The sequence below is a fragment of the Littorina saxatilis genome, linkage group LG9, assembly GCF_037325665.1.
Source record: "Littorina saxatilis isolate snail1 linkage group LG9, US_GU_Lsax_2.0, whole genome shotgun sequence".
NCBI lineage: Eukaryota > Metazoa > Mollusca > Gastropoda > Littorinimorpha > Littorinidae > Littorina > Littorina saxatilis.
This window is the reverse complement of record NC_090253.1, coordinates 3,896,498-3,913,689: the sequence shown is the minus strand read 5'-3', so window position 1 is coordinate 3,913,689 and position 17,192 is coordinate 3,896,498. Positions and strand designations below refer to the sequence as shown.

At 40.6% G+C, this 17,192-nt stretch overlaps 1 protein-coding gene across 2 annotated transcripts in view; it reads left to right on the top strand.

Annotated features, from left to right (window-relative positions):
* Nucleotides 1–206: 206 nt before the first annotated feature.
* Nucleotides 207–17,192, top strand: part of LOC138975106 (phosphatidylserine decarboxylase proenzyme, mitochondrial-like) — an 86,544-nt gene continuing 69,558 nt past the window's right edge. Inside the window, exons 1-3 of one of the 2 annotated variants that reach the window (XM_070347762.1) lie at nucleotides 207–252; nucleotides 614–726; nucleotides 3,142–3,320. In XM_070347762.1, the coding sequence (XP_070203863.1) occupies nucleotides 233–252; nucleotides 614–726; nucleotides 3,142–3,320 (312 nt within the window). In that variant the 5' untranslated portion in view covers nucleotides 207–232. Of the gene's footprint in view, nucleotides 253–613; nucleotides 727–3,141; nucleotides 3,321–17,192 lie in introns of those variants that run through there. The other variant, XM_070347761.1, reaches the window with a different exon arrangement.

Below are 17,192 nucleotides of genomic sequence, written 5' to 3'. Positions count from 1 at the left end.
CTGACTAGATCGTTACCATTTACGGTTGTGTCTTCTTTTCGTTTATATGTATTAATTATAATCCTTTTTATATTTCATTCTAATCTAGGTATGTTTCCTATGTTTATATATAAGCTCTGTATTTTTTATAGCGCGATGAAGAATGGAAATTGATAATAAAATTGAAACACGAGATCGGAGCAATTTAAGAATCAAGAGCGATAACTCTAAACACCAGTAATCGTGCAACAACATGGCTTCACGCTGCTTGAGGTAAACTTTTCGGAGTCCCTTAGTACAGAAGTTCTTGCAGGTTCCTCAAGATGTATCTTAATAAATGCAACCGCAAGTTATTAGTTAGGGATTTTGTATTTAGTCTAAGTCGTACAATTGACAACATTACAACATGATCGCAAAGATCACTTCAAGGTTGATCAACTACGTTTGTAACATAAAAAGAGTTGTGTAAGTGAACATATTATAACAGCTACACATGTTGAGCTTGTTTAGCACCCTTAATTTTGTTTTTTACTGGCACAAAGTTGATATTTACTTAATTTCTAATAGTAGAAGGACACAATAGCACCATGCAGCCTTTTGATAAATTGAGCATCTATTGTTGGTTTTTTTGCAGATGTTTATTGATGCCGCCAAGGTCTGGAGGAGCCAATCCTTTTCGATACTATGCATTTGGTCGCACAATCCCACAAGTGCCTTGTAGGTTTACACCCATACGCTATGCATCAGGTCAGTCTCTTTCTCAGACAGATGTACACTCTGTAATACTATGATTTTAGTTGTTTATGATGATATTGGTATTTGGAGGCTATGGCAATGACATAGGTTAATCACACTCTCAGCCGCATCAGTAGAACAACAGATGAGTATTTAGTCTATGGGTTTATTCACAAGAGTAGAACTAACAGTAACAATTATTTGAAAGAAACAGCAGCATACATCAGTGTCAGAATTTGGTACAGAGTGAAGCTGATTAGCATAAGGTTAGACTTTAGAGTCTGAAATAATCTGAACTATTTAATAATTTATGCACTGCTGCTTTCCATTTATTATTTTTAAGTTTATTTGCCTTTAGCTAGTTTCTCAAGAGTAATTGTAAACAAAATATCATTCTATTTATTTGAATTATTTTCTGGTCTTGTTTTGGTACTTAGTTTTGTTTTGTTCATTTGTTAACAAGGTGTTCATTCCATGCCCAAGCCTTCAGTTTTGTTTTGTTCGCTGTTCATTCCATGCCCAAGCCTTTAGTTTTGTTTTGTTCATTTGTTTACAGGGTGTTCATTCCATGCCCAAGCCTTCAGTTTTGTTTTGTTCGTTTGTTGACAGGCTGTTCATTCCATGCCCAAGCCTTTAGTTTTGTTTTGTTCATTTGTTTACAGGGTGTTCATTCCATGCCCAAGCCTTTAGTTTTGTTTTGTTCATTTGTTTACAGGGTGTTCATTCCATGCCCAAGCCTTCAGTTTTGTTTTGTTCGTTTGTTGACAGGCTGTTCATTCCATGCCCAAGCCTTTAGTTTTGTTTTGTTCATTTGTTTACAGGGTGTTCATTCCTTGCCCAAGCCTTTTGTTTTGTTCGTTTGTTGACAGGCTGTTCATTCCATGCCCAAGCCTTTAGTTTTGTTTTGTTCATTTGTTTACAGGGTGTTCATTCCATGCCCAAGCCTTCAGTTTTGTTTTGTTCATTTGTTAACAGGGTGTTCATTCCATGCCCAAGCCTTTAGTTTTGTTTTGTTCATTTGTTTACAGGGTGTTCATTCCATGCCCAAGCCTTCAGTTTTGTTTTGTTCATTTGTTAACAGGGTGTTCATTCCATGCCCATGCCTTTAGTTTTGTTTCGTACATTTGTTTACAGGGTGTTCATTCCATGCCCAAGCCTTCAGTTTTGTTTTGTACATTTGTTTACAGGGTGTTCATTCCATGCCCAAGCCTTTAGTTTTGTTTTGTACATTTGTTTACAGGGTGTTCATTCCATGCCCAAGCCTTCAGTTTTGTTTTGTTCATTTGTTTACAGGGTGTTCATTCCTTGCCCAAGCCTTCAGTTTTGTTTTGTACATTTGTTTACAGGGTGTTCATTCCATGCCCAAGCCTTCAGTTTTGTTTTGTACATTTGTTTACAGGGTGTTCATTCCATGCCCAAGCCTTCAGTTTTGTTTTGTACATTTGTTTACAGGGTGTTCATTCCATGCCCAAGCCTTCATACGCTAAAATAAATTAAGAAAATAATCCCTGCGTCTACGACTCCTTTTTTGATAACTGGACCACTGAATGATAAATACCCTAACATTTAGTCTGGTTACATAACTGTGATTGATGATAAATACCCTAACATTTAGTCTGGTTACATAACTGTGATTGATGATAAATACCCTAACATTTAGTCTGGTTACATAACTGTGATTGAAGCTGGGGGTGAGGAGGAGAGGGATAGAAGTAGATTTCACCTTTGTTATATATATACTAATATAGATGCGACAGAATGTGATGTTGAGTAACTTCTCAGCAACTTTCATGCATGGTCAAAATAAAATGCATCACAAGTGTTTTGAAGCAAAGTTAGATAGATGTTTGATCTGCTTGTGTTCCACTCTCTAGCTGTCACCTTTTGTTCAGGAAGTCATTTAATTATTTTGATAATACAGTAATAATAATAAAACATTTATAATATATAAGTTATAACCCTTCTCCACAGCTCAAAGCGCTTTACAATTTTTTGATGATGAATTAAATGACAGTGTTCATTTTAACACTGCATAAAAATGTACTGGTTTTTGACTGTGTCATTTTGTTATTTTTAATGTATGGCTAAATTGTAGATGTACTTAGTTTCTTAGCTATGGTCTCTGTGATTTGATCTACCTCTGTGCCTTTTTTCTTTGTTTCCTCCTATTTTTCTTTTTTGACAATGATTAGTACTAGATGTAGTTACAATACAGTGGTACCTGTGATGAAAGGACACCCTAGGGACCTGCCAAAAATGTCCCTACATTGCAGGTGGCCTGTTACGGTAGGTATATTTTGGTCATGCAAATAGAAAATGGAATAAGTCGGTGTCCTTACCTGGGAGGTGTCCTCTCGATACAGGCACCACTGTACATACATTTACTTTATCAAGGATTTCTTATATATATAATATCTTTCTTTGCAGAGGGTCGAGGCTCACAAACAGTTCATGCAGTGGGGCCTAGCACTAACAGACATATTGCACGCAAATTTCTGCTGGTGGTTGGAGGGACCGTGACACTTTATATCGGCTATCTCATCTTCACTGCGCCTGAGGAGGACTTTGACTCGTATGAGTTTGAGGAACCAGCCAAGAATTGGCAGGTAGGCCGAGTGTTGTGTTTGTTGTGTTTGTTTGTTGTAGTTGTAATTGTCTCATTATTTCTTTCTTTACACGATCTTCTTTCTTTGGTTGACTGGGGCTGGTCAGTTTAACAGTGGAACCCTTGTTTTAAGACACACCTCCCCCGCCCCCCTCCGCAAATTCAACACTCATCCTATTAAGACCATGTTTTTATTTAGATTTTTAGTTCATAATCTCTGTATATTTATATCCCTTTAAAGACCCTATTTTATCACATTTCGGAGGTCTTAAAAGGGGGGTTCCACTGTGATTATATTTGTCTCATTGTTTTTTTCTCTTTACTTCTTTCTTTGATTGGTTGGTTGGTTGGTTGGTTGGTTGGTTGTCTCATTCTTTGGCTCACGTAAGTGTAGCCTATGCGATCGTAACTTTGTCTGTCTGTGCGTTTGTGCGTGTGTGTGTGTGTGCTTGTTTGTGCGTGTGTATGTCTGTGGTAAAAACTTTAACATTTCGTCATTTGAAGACGTCACATTATGACGTAAGAGGGTTAGACGTCACGCGAAGGAAGTACTGACAGTCTCGGTCATTATTATTTTGAGCGCGCCGAGACTAGTTGGCAGTCGTGTCCTTGTAAGTAGGCTGCATGCAAACAGACAGATCTAGATCTAGTGTCTCGCTTTCTTGCACAGTTTCACCTATGCTCTTTCTCTCTGTGTGTGTGTGTGTGTGTGTGTGTGTGTGTGTGTGTGTGTGTGTGTGTGTGTGTGTGTGTGTGTGTGTGTGTGTGACGGAGTGATTGAGTTTGTGTTACTGTTTGTCGATTTCTTACGTGAGCCTTGAAGGCTTCGCCTCTTGTTTCTCTTTACTTTTTTACTTCTTTCTTTGATTGGTTGGTTGGTTGTCTCATTCTTTTCTTTATCTTTTCTTTTCTTTGATCTCTGGTTGGATGGTTTGTCATTGTCTTTTTGTTTGGTCGGTTGGTTGGTTGGTTGGTTGTCTCATTCTTTTCTTTATCTTTTCTTTTCTTTGATCTCTGGTTGGATGGTTTGTCATTGTCTTTTTGTTTGGTCGGTTGGTTGATTGGTTGGTTGGTCGGTTGGTTGGTAACTTTTGTAGGTTTTGCTGAGAGAAAGGACACGACTTGTTCACTTAAAGGGTTGCTTGTGGATGCTTTACGTAGGTACTAGTATCCCTCAACATTTGATGTCATGATTTCAATATTTCTTCGATAAATGTTTCAAAAATGACCTCAGCAAATGGGTGATTTTTTTTTTTTACTCTGGCTAAGAGCAGTGCCAGTCTTTCAATCAATAGTCAACGATGTTCTTTGGGGTTGGCAATCAGTAAAATGCCAAAACTTATTTTCAAATCGCTGAAAATGTTGCCATCATTTTGGCAAAATTGACAAACTTTTTCACGATGGGGGAAAGGTGACATCAAGAACTGCCAAGTATTGTCAAAGACATGAACATGTATGGCTATTTTGGCAAATGTGTACCCTTGCACAGGTGCTTCAGGTCAAACTGCTGATCCGACTGCATTTTTTGCAAAATTTTTGTTGTTTCTCGCGAAGGACAGTATTGCATTGAGTTTCTGTATTTTAGTCTATTGAAAGTCTACAGGTGCATTTTGACCGATACAAAAATACATGTATGCAGCCAGACCAGTGATATTAAATGTTTTTAATCATTTTTCATTTGGTAGCTAGCAAAAGAGTAGCATTGGTTTGTCAGGATCAACACTTCTCAGTGAATGGAGAGATCGAATTTGTTTCCTAGTTCAGTAGTTGGCTTTTTGTTGATTTGTTGGCTGGTTGGCTACAGTAATTTGGAAATGCATGTGTTCATTGGTGGGTCTTAATGTTTTCCCTTAATGTTTTGTACTTATTTATGCTCGCTGTTTTCTTGGTCAGAAAAGAGACTGGCTGCAGCATGTGTGTCTGTCCATGTGGTAATAAAGTTAGTATTTCACTTGCATTGTTGCAAGTGAAGGTTTCGTTTTTAAACACAGATGAGATTTTTCCACCTTTCGGAGGAATTTCTCCATTTTAGCTTCAACTGGTATCCAGTTTAGTATGAAAATTTCGAACAGTTTTATTCAATCAGTGAACAGCGCTATGGTCATGCACGAATCATTGCCTGTTTTCTCTTCATGAAGGGTTAAGAAAATCTACAGAAATCTTGACATTTTATTCTTCTAATTTTGAAAAATATTCCTTCCTTTTTTGCCATTGCAAACTCTCATCTCTATTTAAGTTTCAATAGTTGCAGCGCTTATACTTCAACTATTAGTATTACACTCATGCACAAAGGTTTTCTGTTTTGAATATATATATATATATGTAGTTGTGTATGCAGTATGAACAATAATTGGTTAAAAGGAAAGAGGCATGCAGGGGGTGAGGGTGGGGATTAGGATGATACCAAGGTTTCAAGATTTTCAAGGTTTTATTTTGGCTTTAGGCCCATAGGGCGTTTTAAGCTAACAAAATACACAGTTAAATCACACATTCACACACATGCACAGTGAGAGTGCACGCTGGCACAGCAAACAGTGATCTTAATAAAGCAACAAAAGAAAACAAAACACACAAACAAACAAAAAACACATCGTAACTAAGTAGAAAACTTATGAACAGAAGTAGCCTCCTTTATGCTTATTTTTGCCTCGTCCCAAAACAAACTACAACTATCAATATTCAAGACCCAAAAAAGCAAAAATAAAACGAGCTAACAAACAAATAAACAAAAACCATAAGATCAACAACAAGATATGGATGCACCATCAGGGTTGTATGTTTATTTCCATTCACCTTGGAAGGAAGTTCAAGGTCGCCCATAGCCTGTCACAGCCTGCACGTGTGAAAGAAAGTTTTTTTAAAATTGCAGTCATTTTGGTTTGGTTCAATTCCGCTGGAAGACAGTGTTGAATATAGTTAGAGATCGTATGAGGACACATCGAAGGTGACTTTAGTTTCACCCTTGTCAGTCAATAAACCACACTGCGTACTTTGTTGACCATTTAAAAACAAAAAACAAAAAATGTCTTCTGGGAAGTCAATGTCGTGCTGATGTTTCACAATGTTTCATTTACCTCTTACTTCCCATGCATCTGCTCAGGCCTTTTCAAGACAATTTTCCGTTACTGTGTTTTGCAGTTTAATGTCTCTTTGCAATCAGATCTTATGTATACCTTATTTGTTAACAACAAACATCTAGCATGTGCAGAGACATTTTTCTGTTTACTGTGGAGGCAGAGGTTGCTTACGGTCGTATCATCGAGCAAGAAGGGGGATTGTTTGTTTGTTTGTTTGTTTGTTTGTTTGTTTGTTTGCTTAACGCCCAGCCGACCACGAAGGGCCATATCAGGGCGGTGCTGCTTTGACATATAACGTGCGCCACACACAAGACAGAAGTCGCAGCACAGGCTTCATGTCTCACCCAGTCACATTATTCTGACACAGGACCAACCAGTCCTAGCACTAACCCCATAATGCCAGATGCCAGGCGGAGCAACCACTATATTGCCAATTTTAAAGTCTTAGGTATGACCCGGCCGGGGTTCGAACCCACGACCTCCCGATCACAGGGCGGACGCCTTACCACTAGGCCACCGTGCCGGTAAGAAGGGGGATAGATATACCATTTTTTATTAAGCAATTCACAGGGAAGAGACTGTTTCATGGATCCAAGATATGATGAATCGAAGGTGATGCAGGGTACGTTGGATCCAAGATATGATGAATCGAAGGTGATGCAGGGTACGTTGGATTCAAGGGTAAATAAATCCAAGGGATGGCTGTTTGTTCAAGGGTTAATAATTAAACAAGTCGCGTAAGGCGAAATTACTACATTTAGTCAAGCTGTCGAACTCACGGGATGAAACTGAACGCACTGTATTTTTTTCACCAAGACAGTACAGCTTCGTCAATCCCCGCGAGAAGGAAATCGCTCACCTCCCACGTGCAAAACGCAGTGATATGCACACGCCAGAATAGCGCGGTAGCGTATTGTGCTAAGCAGGAAAGCGCTATCTTTTTGAGCTTGTTTTGAATACAACATATCTATATGTTTTTGGAATCAGGAAATGATAAACAATAAGATGAAATCTTTTTTGGATCGATTTCCTACATTTTAATCGCAAGACTAATTAATCTATTTTCGTTAATTGTGATCACATTTTAAGAGTAAACATGACATATGTATATATTTTTAGATTCAGAATGTCATAAAGAATACGATGCAATCAATTTTAAATCTGTTTGCGAAAAATCGATTTTAATGACAACTTTAATGAGCAAACTCATTAATTAATTTGTAAGCCTCCAAGCTGAAATGCAATACCAAAGTCCGGGCGTCGTCGAAGATTACTTGACCAAAATGTCAACCAATTTGGTTTAAAAATGAGAGCGTGACAGTGCCGCCTCAACTTTCACGAAAAGCCGGATATGACGTCATCAAAGACATTTATAAAAAAAAATGAAAAAAACGTCTGGGGATATCATACCCAGGAACTCCCATGTAAAATTTCATGAAGATCGGTCTAGTAGTTTTCTCTAAATCGCTCTACACACACACACACACATACACCACACCCTCGTCTCGATTCCCCCCTCTACGTTAAAACATTTAGTCAAAACTTGACTAAATGTAACAAGTCGCGTAAGGCGAAAATACAATATTTAGTCAAGTAGCTGTCGAACTCACAGAATGAAACTGAACGCAACGCAACGCAGCAAGCCCGTATACTCGTTGCATCGTCACTCCACCGCCCGTGGCAAAGGCAGTGCCCGTGGAATTGACAAGAAGAGCGGGGTATTCGTTGCGCTGAGAAGGATAGCACGCTTTTCTGTACCTCTCTTCGTTTTAACTTTCTGAGCGTGTTTTTAATCCAAACATATCATATCTATATATTTTTGGAATCAGGAACCGACAAGGAATAAGATGAAAGTGTTTTTAAATTGATTTCGAAAAAAAAAATTTGATAATAATTTTTATATATTTAATTTTCAGAGCTTGTTTTTAATCCGAATATAACATATTTATATGTTTTTGGAATCAGCAAATGATGGAAAATAAGACAAACGTAAATTTGGATCGTTTTATAAAAAACATTTTTTTTTACAATTTTTTTAATGACCAAAGTCATGAATTAATTTTTAAGCCACCAAGCTGAAATGCAATACCGAAGTCCGGGCTTCGTCGAAGATTACTTGACCAAAATTTCAACCAATTTGGTTGAAAAATGAGGGCGTGACAGTGCCGCCTCAACTTTCACGAAAAGCCGGATATGACGTCATCAAAGACATTTATCCAAAAAATGAAAAAAACGTTCGGGGATTTCATACCCAGGAACTCTCATGTCAAATTTCATAAAGATCGGTCCAGTAGTTTAGTCTGAATCGCTCTACACACACACACACACACACACACACACACACACACACACACACACGCACAGACAGACAGACACACATACACCACGACCCTCGTCTCGATTCCCCCTCGATGTTAAAATATGCCGTCAAAACTGGACTAAATATAAAAAGATGATGATTTGACGGTAAATGTGGATCCAATGATGATGGACCAAAGGCAAGGGATGGTGGGTCCACGGGTAAATGTGGATCCAATGATGATGGACCAAAGGCAAGGGATGGTGGGTCCACGGGTAAATGAATCAAGGAGATGATAACCCAAGGGTAAATGAGTCCAAGAAATGACTTAATGAAGGTAAACGGACCCAAGGATGATGCATTCAAGGAGAAATACATCCGAGGGATGCTATTTCAAGGCTAAAACTGAGTCAGAGATGATGAACTGAAGGTAAATTGACCCAAAGGATGGTGGATCCAAGGGATGGATCTAATACATGTACTATCTGCTAAAAGGCTTCGTGTGCGTGTGTGTGTGTGAGAGAGAGAAAGAGAGAGTGAGTGAGATAGAGAGAGAGAGAGGGAGAGAGAGGTACGACGGATTTGACAAATCACGTCATTTTTTTGTCACACGTGCCCGTGTCTGTCGTCAGAGTTTCCAGGTTCTTGATACAGACGAGATTAGCCAGTGATTGTGCCAGGCAGTTTTTAAACCCGTATCGCATTTGGACGAAGTTTGTATATTGGGTTTTTTGTCCGCACATGTCTATGTCTGTCGTTCTAGTTTTGGGGTCAAAGGTAGGCCTATTGGATACACAGAGTCCGAGGCTGTAGAGTATATATGTGCACTATACAGTCTCTGACAGAGTTAAGCCTATGATCGCTCGAGGCCTTTTTCAACCCCGGCAAAATTTCTCTAGCAGTATGCCATGGCCATGTTGGGTTTGATGCGTGCATGCCTGGTTTTCTCCTGTAGATGGGTGTCGGCACAGAAGGTCTGCCCGCTGTCCTCAGCCAACATGCTCCGTCTTCATGGCAGCTCAAATTTTTTATCGAGGTTCTCTCCTCTAGATCTGCCGTGTTTCGCCTTGGGGCTTGCGCTGCCTAGTTGATAGGGTCACCTCGTAGAGGATGTGGTCATAGACCACGCACGGTCGGTCTTGGGATAGGGAAACGTTATGCTAGTCCGGAGGGATTACGCCACAATGGCCACCTCGCGAAGACCCAGGGTCCTAGACTAGGGAGGTCCAAGGGGGAGCACCGGGAGGGCTACCCCTCTACCCGCACCTCCAACACAATCCCTTCCCCTGGTAGCTTCATCCCCAAGGAGGAAACAGAGCTACCTGCAACACCCCTAGCAGTATGCGAATTCTGGCTCTCATGCAAAACAAAGGTCACCCAATTTGACAGCGACCAAATCCAGTTAGTACAACAAATACAATCCCGCAGTGGGGCACTGCGGTTATGAAATTAAAGGCCCCTCCTGTTTTTGGAACCGCAGGAGCTTTCTAGTTTGCTGTTAGGTAGATTTTTGGTTCCTCTTTCCTGTCATGCTCTCCTTTTCTTCATGAATTCTTTTCTTTTTTCTGCCTTCTTGCTCATTCACCTGTATTTTTTCCAAAAATCTCTTCTCTTGCCGCTTGTCTCGCGATTCATGTTTAGTTTAATCTGTTAGTGTTCTGATGTAAGTCCAGCAGTAGATAGGTTAAGCCTATTTTAACATACTGGAAACTGGTAATCTTCCAGTAGGTATTAATTTAGTTTTACTAAAGCCTGCTGGGACACAAGTAATGGGTTAGTGCATTTGTAAACAGGAATCGCTTGACAAGTGGCCCCCTTCATCCCCCCCTTCCTCGTCCTGATATGGCTCTGCGTAGTCGGCTGGACGTTAAGCAACAAATAAACAAACAAACAAACAAACAAACAAATACAACATAGTTTTACGGAAGCAAATTCGTCAAACAAAGTATGAAAAGGTATTCATGACTGACTGATCTGTTGCAGATCAGTTTTATTTTTGGTATTTTAACAAAAGTATTTGCCGGTACATGGTTTTAGGAATTGCTGGTATGCGCATGGTATTCTAATTAGCTCAGATTTGATTCGTGTTGGTTCAGCCCACGAACGCAGAAGAAGAAGAAGAAGAAGATTCGTGTTGATTCTCTTTTCTTTGACTTAGTTGAAACCGGCACGGTTGGCCTAGTGGTAAGGCGTCCGCCCCGTGATCGGAAGGTCGTGGGTTCGAACCCCGGCCGGGTCATACCTAAGACTTTAAAATTGGCAATCTAGTGGCTGCTCCGCCTGGCGTCTGGCATTATGGGGTTAGTGCTAGGACTGGTTGGTCCGGTGTCAGAATAATGTGACTGGGTGAGACATGAAGCCTGTACTGCGACTTCTGTCTTGTGTGTGGCGCACGTTATATGTCAAAGCAGCACCACCCTGATATGGCCCTTCGTGGTCGGCTGGGCGTTAAGCAAACAAACAAACAAACAAACAAAGACTTGGTTTAATTTTGATAGCCTGGCCGTAGTATGACCTTTCTGGGGATTTTCTGGGACACAAGTAAATTAGTTATGAGTTGCATAGCTTCTGTTATCAGCTTTAGTCTTTTCTATCTTCCTGTCGCCCTGGTCTCTTCGCGGTGCGTAGTTTTCCACCGGCCATTGGGACAAATAAGGAAATTGAAAGTTGAGGGCATGTTCCCCTTGCACGGGCTTTCCACCCCTGTACTAGTCAGTAACCTTGAAAAGTCTGCACCGAGTGAATAGATACAGCCGCCTCCGTAGCTTGCACCAGAAACCAAGACCAACGCTAGCTACATTATACATTGTAGACCCAGTCATTCGAGGACGTTGAAAAATTTCCATACGCACGTGACCTTGAGAGAGAGAGAGAGAGAGAGAGAGAGAGAGAGAGAGAGAGAGAGAGAGAGAGAGATAGAGAGAGAGAGAGAGAGTCCCACCTTCTTTTATTGCAAAACGCATGTTGTATTTAAGTTCAAAACATCATTCTTCTTGTTCTTCCGAGCTGTTGCTACCACGGATGTCTGAAGATCATGTTACATTTCTGTCCTCCAGAAAGTGAAAATGTTAGCACAGACAGGAGATGTGGGGCTTGGTTTCATCAGGAAAGTGTATAACGAAAACGAAAACTTGCTATAGTTTAACACCATATTGTGACCCCATATCAAGGAAATGAAAAATATTGTCGAAGACTGTGTCAAATTGGGCTTGTCGGAATAGCAGGATAAAGTGGAGTTATACACACAAATTCAAGGAACGAATGCAAAAGACAAGAGAAAAACAAAACAAGTCGCGTCAAGCGATATTAAAACATTTAATCAGTCTAACTAAAAGGAAAAAAGAACGACACTGTAACTAGGATCAGTCATCGTCGAGACTGCTAAAACCTGGCTAACTGAAACTCGTAAACCGAAACGGGTCGAGCTGGGTTGGCGAAGCATGCCAACATAAGAACCAAATTGCATAAACCGATGGTTTTTTTCATTCTGAGCACACGTTTAGAGTAAACATAACATATCTATATATTTTCGGATATTTTTCAGGTAAAGATAAGAAATGCAATGCAATCATTATTAAAAATTTGAGATAAAAATAGATTTTAATGACAACTTTAATGAGCTAACTAATTGATTATTTTTTAAGCTTCCACGCTGAAATGCAATCCCACCGTCCTGATTGAGCCAAATATTGCAAGACTATAATTTCAATCAATTTGGCGGGTTGAAAATGAGGTCGTCAAAGTGCCGCCTTAACTTTCACTAAATGCTGGATTATGACGTCATAAAGTACATTTATTGAAAAGATATAACAAATGTCGGGATATTGTCAGGAAGATCTCACATGCAAGGTTTCATAAAATACCAGTCGGTTAGTTTTTTAGGAATCGCTGTGCACGCTAAGAAACGCACACATACATATTGCACCATCCGACCCTAGTATCGATAAAAGGGTTCATCGACTTCGTAGTTTCCATTTCTTATTTTCGCTTGCTCGCCGTTTTTGGGCCGCGCGCCACATCAGTCTTGGTTTCACTATGTGACGGTTTACCTCAGTTATTTTAATCCTGGTGCATGGTATGGCGTTGTGGGGCAGTGGGCAGCGACAGCTTGCCGGTGGCAAGAGTTCATCGTTATCGTGACAACGAACTTTCGTGTGTGACAAAATTGTCCCAAAGCACTGTTAGTGCGTTGGTCTCTTTATCAAGTTGGAAACACATGTAAGAAATGTTAAAGGCACAGTAAGCCTCCCGTAAACTATCACAGAGCTCCCCGAGCGTCTACATACAGTACAAGCATACTTCCATTTGAACGCTCACCGAACGGGAACATCCTGGCTGCTTTCTGTCGAGCGTGAGAAATTTTCAAAGAATTTATTTTCGTGGACTTGGTCTTCTACAACAATGGCGCCTCGTTTTGGTGTTGGACGGCTGTTATGATACCGGAAATCACGCCCGGACAGTAAGCCTCCCGTAAACCATCACAGATACTGTCAGGCTTTTACACACAGTACAAACACCCTTCCATTTGAACGCTCACCAAACGGGAACATCCTAGGTGCCCTACGTAAAGAGCGAGCAATTTTTTAAAGAATTAACTTTGCAGATTGTCTCGAACACTTTTTGGACCCATCCTGAACTCAGGTCAAACATGAGTTATACTTCCCTTCGGGTCTCATTCTATCGATGTAAACTGGCGATAGCCGTGAATCGATGATTATCAAAATGTTTTTGGACCATGGTGCGTTTTTGCGCTAGACCTAACTTTTAAAATCTAAATAATAAATTGACAGCTTGTTACACAAACATTCTTTTATCATAAAAGAATTCTTTTTTCATCAAGACAAGATCAGTACAATTCGAAGTTGTGAAAGTTTGAAAAAAGAAAACCCGGAAGCAGGGTCACGCAAGGGTCGTAGCAGACGACGGTTTATCATGCATATCGCCGTTCCTCTCAACAGTCAAAAGCCATCGCTAGAGTTCTTGTGAACCACAGCCGTTTGTTTCGTGCATAAAAACGTGCTACTGTAAATAAGCTCACATCGAGTCGCATTCAAATAACTAACTGACGACTACATTGTGAAAAAGGGAAACTGGATCACACGGGTTCACGATGGCTCAGGGGTAAGATAAACCACGCAAAAATAAATTCTTTGAAAATTGTTCGCTCTTTACGGAGGGCACCTGGGATGTTCTCAATCGGTGAGTGTTTAAATGAAAGGGTGTTTGTACTGTGTGTAAAAGCCTGACCGTATCTGTGATGGTTTACGGGAGGCTTACTGTGCCTTTAAGTCCTTTGTACTGGAAACTTGCATTCTCCCAGTAAGGTGATAATATTGTACTACGTTGCAAGCCCCTGGAGCAAATTTTTGGTTAGTGCTTTTGTGAACAAGAAACAATTGATTATCCCCGTCGCGATATAACCTTCGTGGTTGAAAACGACGTTAAACACCAAATAAAGAAAGAAAGTGCATGTGCTGAACGGTTTTCACGAGAAGAAGTGTGCCTTTAAACCATACATGTAGTAGAGGAAAACTTCCGCGACTCGAACAAGACGCAGATTCGCCTGAGATGACTGTACACGAATATCATTTTCGCGTAGTCAGCAATTTTTGCTATCTCCTACCGGCATGCCAGCTGGTCAGGAAATATTAGTCACCTTTAAGTGTCCAGTCAGTGTTACAGTCACTGGGACGTTGCAGGGTTGCTGCGTCATGTCGCTGTCTGAACACTTCGCCTGTACGCACTCCCAGTCTGGTATTGAGTTCTTCTCCCCCAGGTGTACCTGTGTTTTTGATCTTTCCCTAAATGTTGGTATGTGTGTTTGTTTGTAACTTGTTTTTGATTTTGGTTTCTTGTTTGTTTGTGTGTGTCCGTTTGGATGTTCTTGTGCAAACCGTTGTGAACTGTGAAATCTCCCTCTCTCTCTGTCTGTCTGTGTCTGTGTCTGTCTGTCTATCTCTCTGTCTGTCTCTGTCCCTCTATCTCTCTCCACCCCCCTCCCGTCCCCGCCTTCTCTAGTGTTTAAACCTTCTGTCGATACGCATTCCAGGATAAATGAAGTGAACTCCGCATAATAACTTTTACCATCTCGACCCCCCCCCCCCCCCCCCCCCCTTGGCTCCAACTTTTCGCGTTCCTGTTTTACACAAATAATATGGCATGGTACGACCTATGATGTCTGTCTGTCTGTTTCACAAGTATCCCATCAGTGCTCATATTATGTATTGATCGAACTTGACCATAACGTCTTTAGTAGCCATCCCAAATCACCACCACATCACCCCACCCAAAAAAACACCACCACCACCACCATGGGATATATACATGTCAGCATTTATTGATTGACGTCAGTATATATGCTACCTTCCCAACGTGAGGTAACACGTGTGTTCTAATTGGGCCCACTTTGATTAATTGGCTTGCAAAGGCGGGGGTTGGGATGGGGAATGTGTGAGGGTCCAAACAGAGACAGCCAGACAAAGTAAAGTACAGAGATTGGTAAGGTCTTAGTTTTGGAGGCAAATGTAATACGAAGCGAGTAGTGTCATTTATCACAGTATTATCAGTATGTCTATGCAAATTGTAAATGTGAGTAAAACAAAAACCAACCCACCCACACACATGTACAGACGATGGGGGGGGGGGGAGAGAGAGAGAGAGAGAGAGAGAGAGAGAGAGAGAGAGAGAGAGAGAGAGAGAGAGAGAGAGAGAGAGAGAAAGAGAGAGAGAGAGAGAGAGAGAGAGAGAGAGAGAGAGAGAAAGAGAGAGAAAATCTGAGTGCGTGTCTGTGTGTGTCTCTTAAAATTCCTGACTGTCACTGTGTATCGCACGCCGGTATAATTTATGTAACTCATTCTTGTACTGTACACATATAGTTCTGTCCGCAAGCCGTCGCAACAGCTTGAGTGGCCACAGGTCAGCGAAAAGTATAGTCGTTTACCTTGAGAATCCTCTGTGTATCCGATTAGTATCCGGTTTAGGTCAGGGATGGGGTGCTCGGGGTTACATGTAGAGTGTTCTTAAACACTGAAAGTACATGTACTCTCTTTCAAGTGACCTTGACATTTTCTCGACTGTCTGAACTTTCACCCCTGGCGATTTAAGATAAGGTGAAGGTCGGCTTAGTTTCCATGTGAAACAGATACATGTTCCATATAAGCAAGAAGAAGTAGAAATAAAACCTAAGTGGCCGTGGTAAAATATTTTAAAAAAGCAATAACAAAAGAAACAGTTTATATGACTAGTAAATAAACAACAAACCAACAACAACAACAACAACAACAACAACAACGCATGCACACTTTTCTGTTTCTATTAGCTTTCTTGGTGAATGCTGATGCAGATCAAACGTCGGCAATAATGCCGTTTTATTGTCTCAGGTTTCATGGTGTTCTTTTGCTGACGTTAATCTTGCTGACGTTAATCTTGCTGACGTTAATCTAGGTCTGCTGAAGACTCCACAGGCATGCAACTCATGCACAGCAGCCTTATTGGTGATATTCGTATTAATGATGATACTTCCCTTATGGCAGCCTTATTTTATTTGCATTCTTCAACTATATATTTAGCGAACTGCTGCTTATCTGCCACTGGATTGCAATGTATAATGTAGTACGTATATTCTTTTTTTTTTATATGCGCTAACCACCTTCATCTTTCATATGTATCTACCGTTCTTTCCTCCCCCCCCCCCTCCACCCCCCCTCCACCCCCCCTCCCCCTCCACCCCCCTCCCCCTCCACCCCCCCCTCCCCTCTTCCTCCTGCTAGCTTTTTCTTATTCTTTCTGGTTTGCTTTAACTATGCTTTTGATCTAGATAGTTCCACAATTTATTAGTAATGTTATGTCCGACGTCATATTTGTGTTATTTTCCAACTACGTAGGGCGCGTAATATAAGCGTTCGCTTGAGTTCGTGTCCCTATTGTTTATCGTTGTGTTATTGTATCATGTTTGATTTAATAAAACATTTTTTAAACCAATGACAGCAGATGGGGATTGGAAAATGGAGGCTACCTGCATGTGGTGTAATATATATGCTCCTTTCGTCAGTGTGGCGGATCATTTTCTATCTCAATAACCATTGTCAGCATCATGCATCTACGTACATGTGACAAGATTTTTAACTTTTTAAAAGAGATCAAGATTTTTAACCAGATTTGAAGTACAAAATGTGAAAGTGAAAGTTTTAGAACCTTCTTTTTACAGAGATAAGACCTGATTGTAATAGTTTTAAGCATGAACGTTAGTACGTGAACTGAACTGAAAAAGGTAACATTAACAAATTGCAGCGGTCTCCAACAGCGTTAACATTCGGAAGAGACATTAAACAATATTTATCAATCAATCAACCAATCAATCAATCATGTCTTACTGCATTCTGATAATCATCGGTCCACGGCTATCGCCAGTTTCTCTCTGACAGCATGCTGAATTATTGCGCGAATCTATCAAAACAAGAATACAGAGTTATCACCCCTATGTTTTTCGCGAGCACTG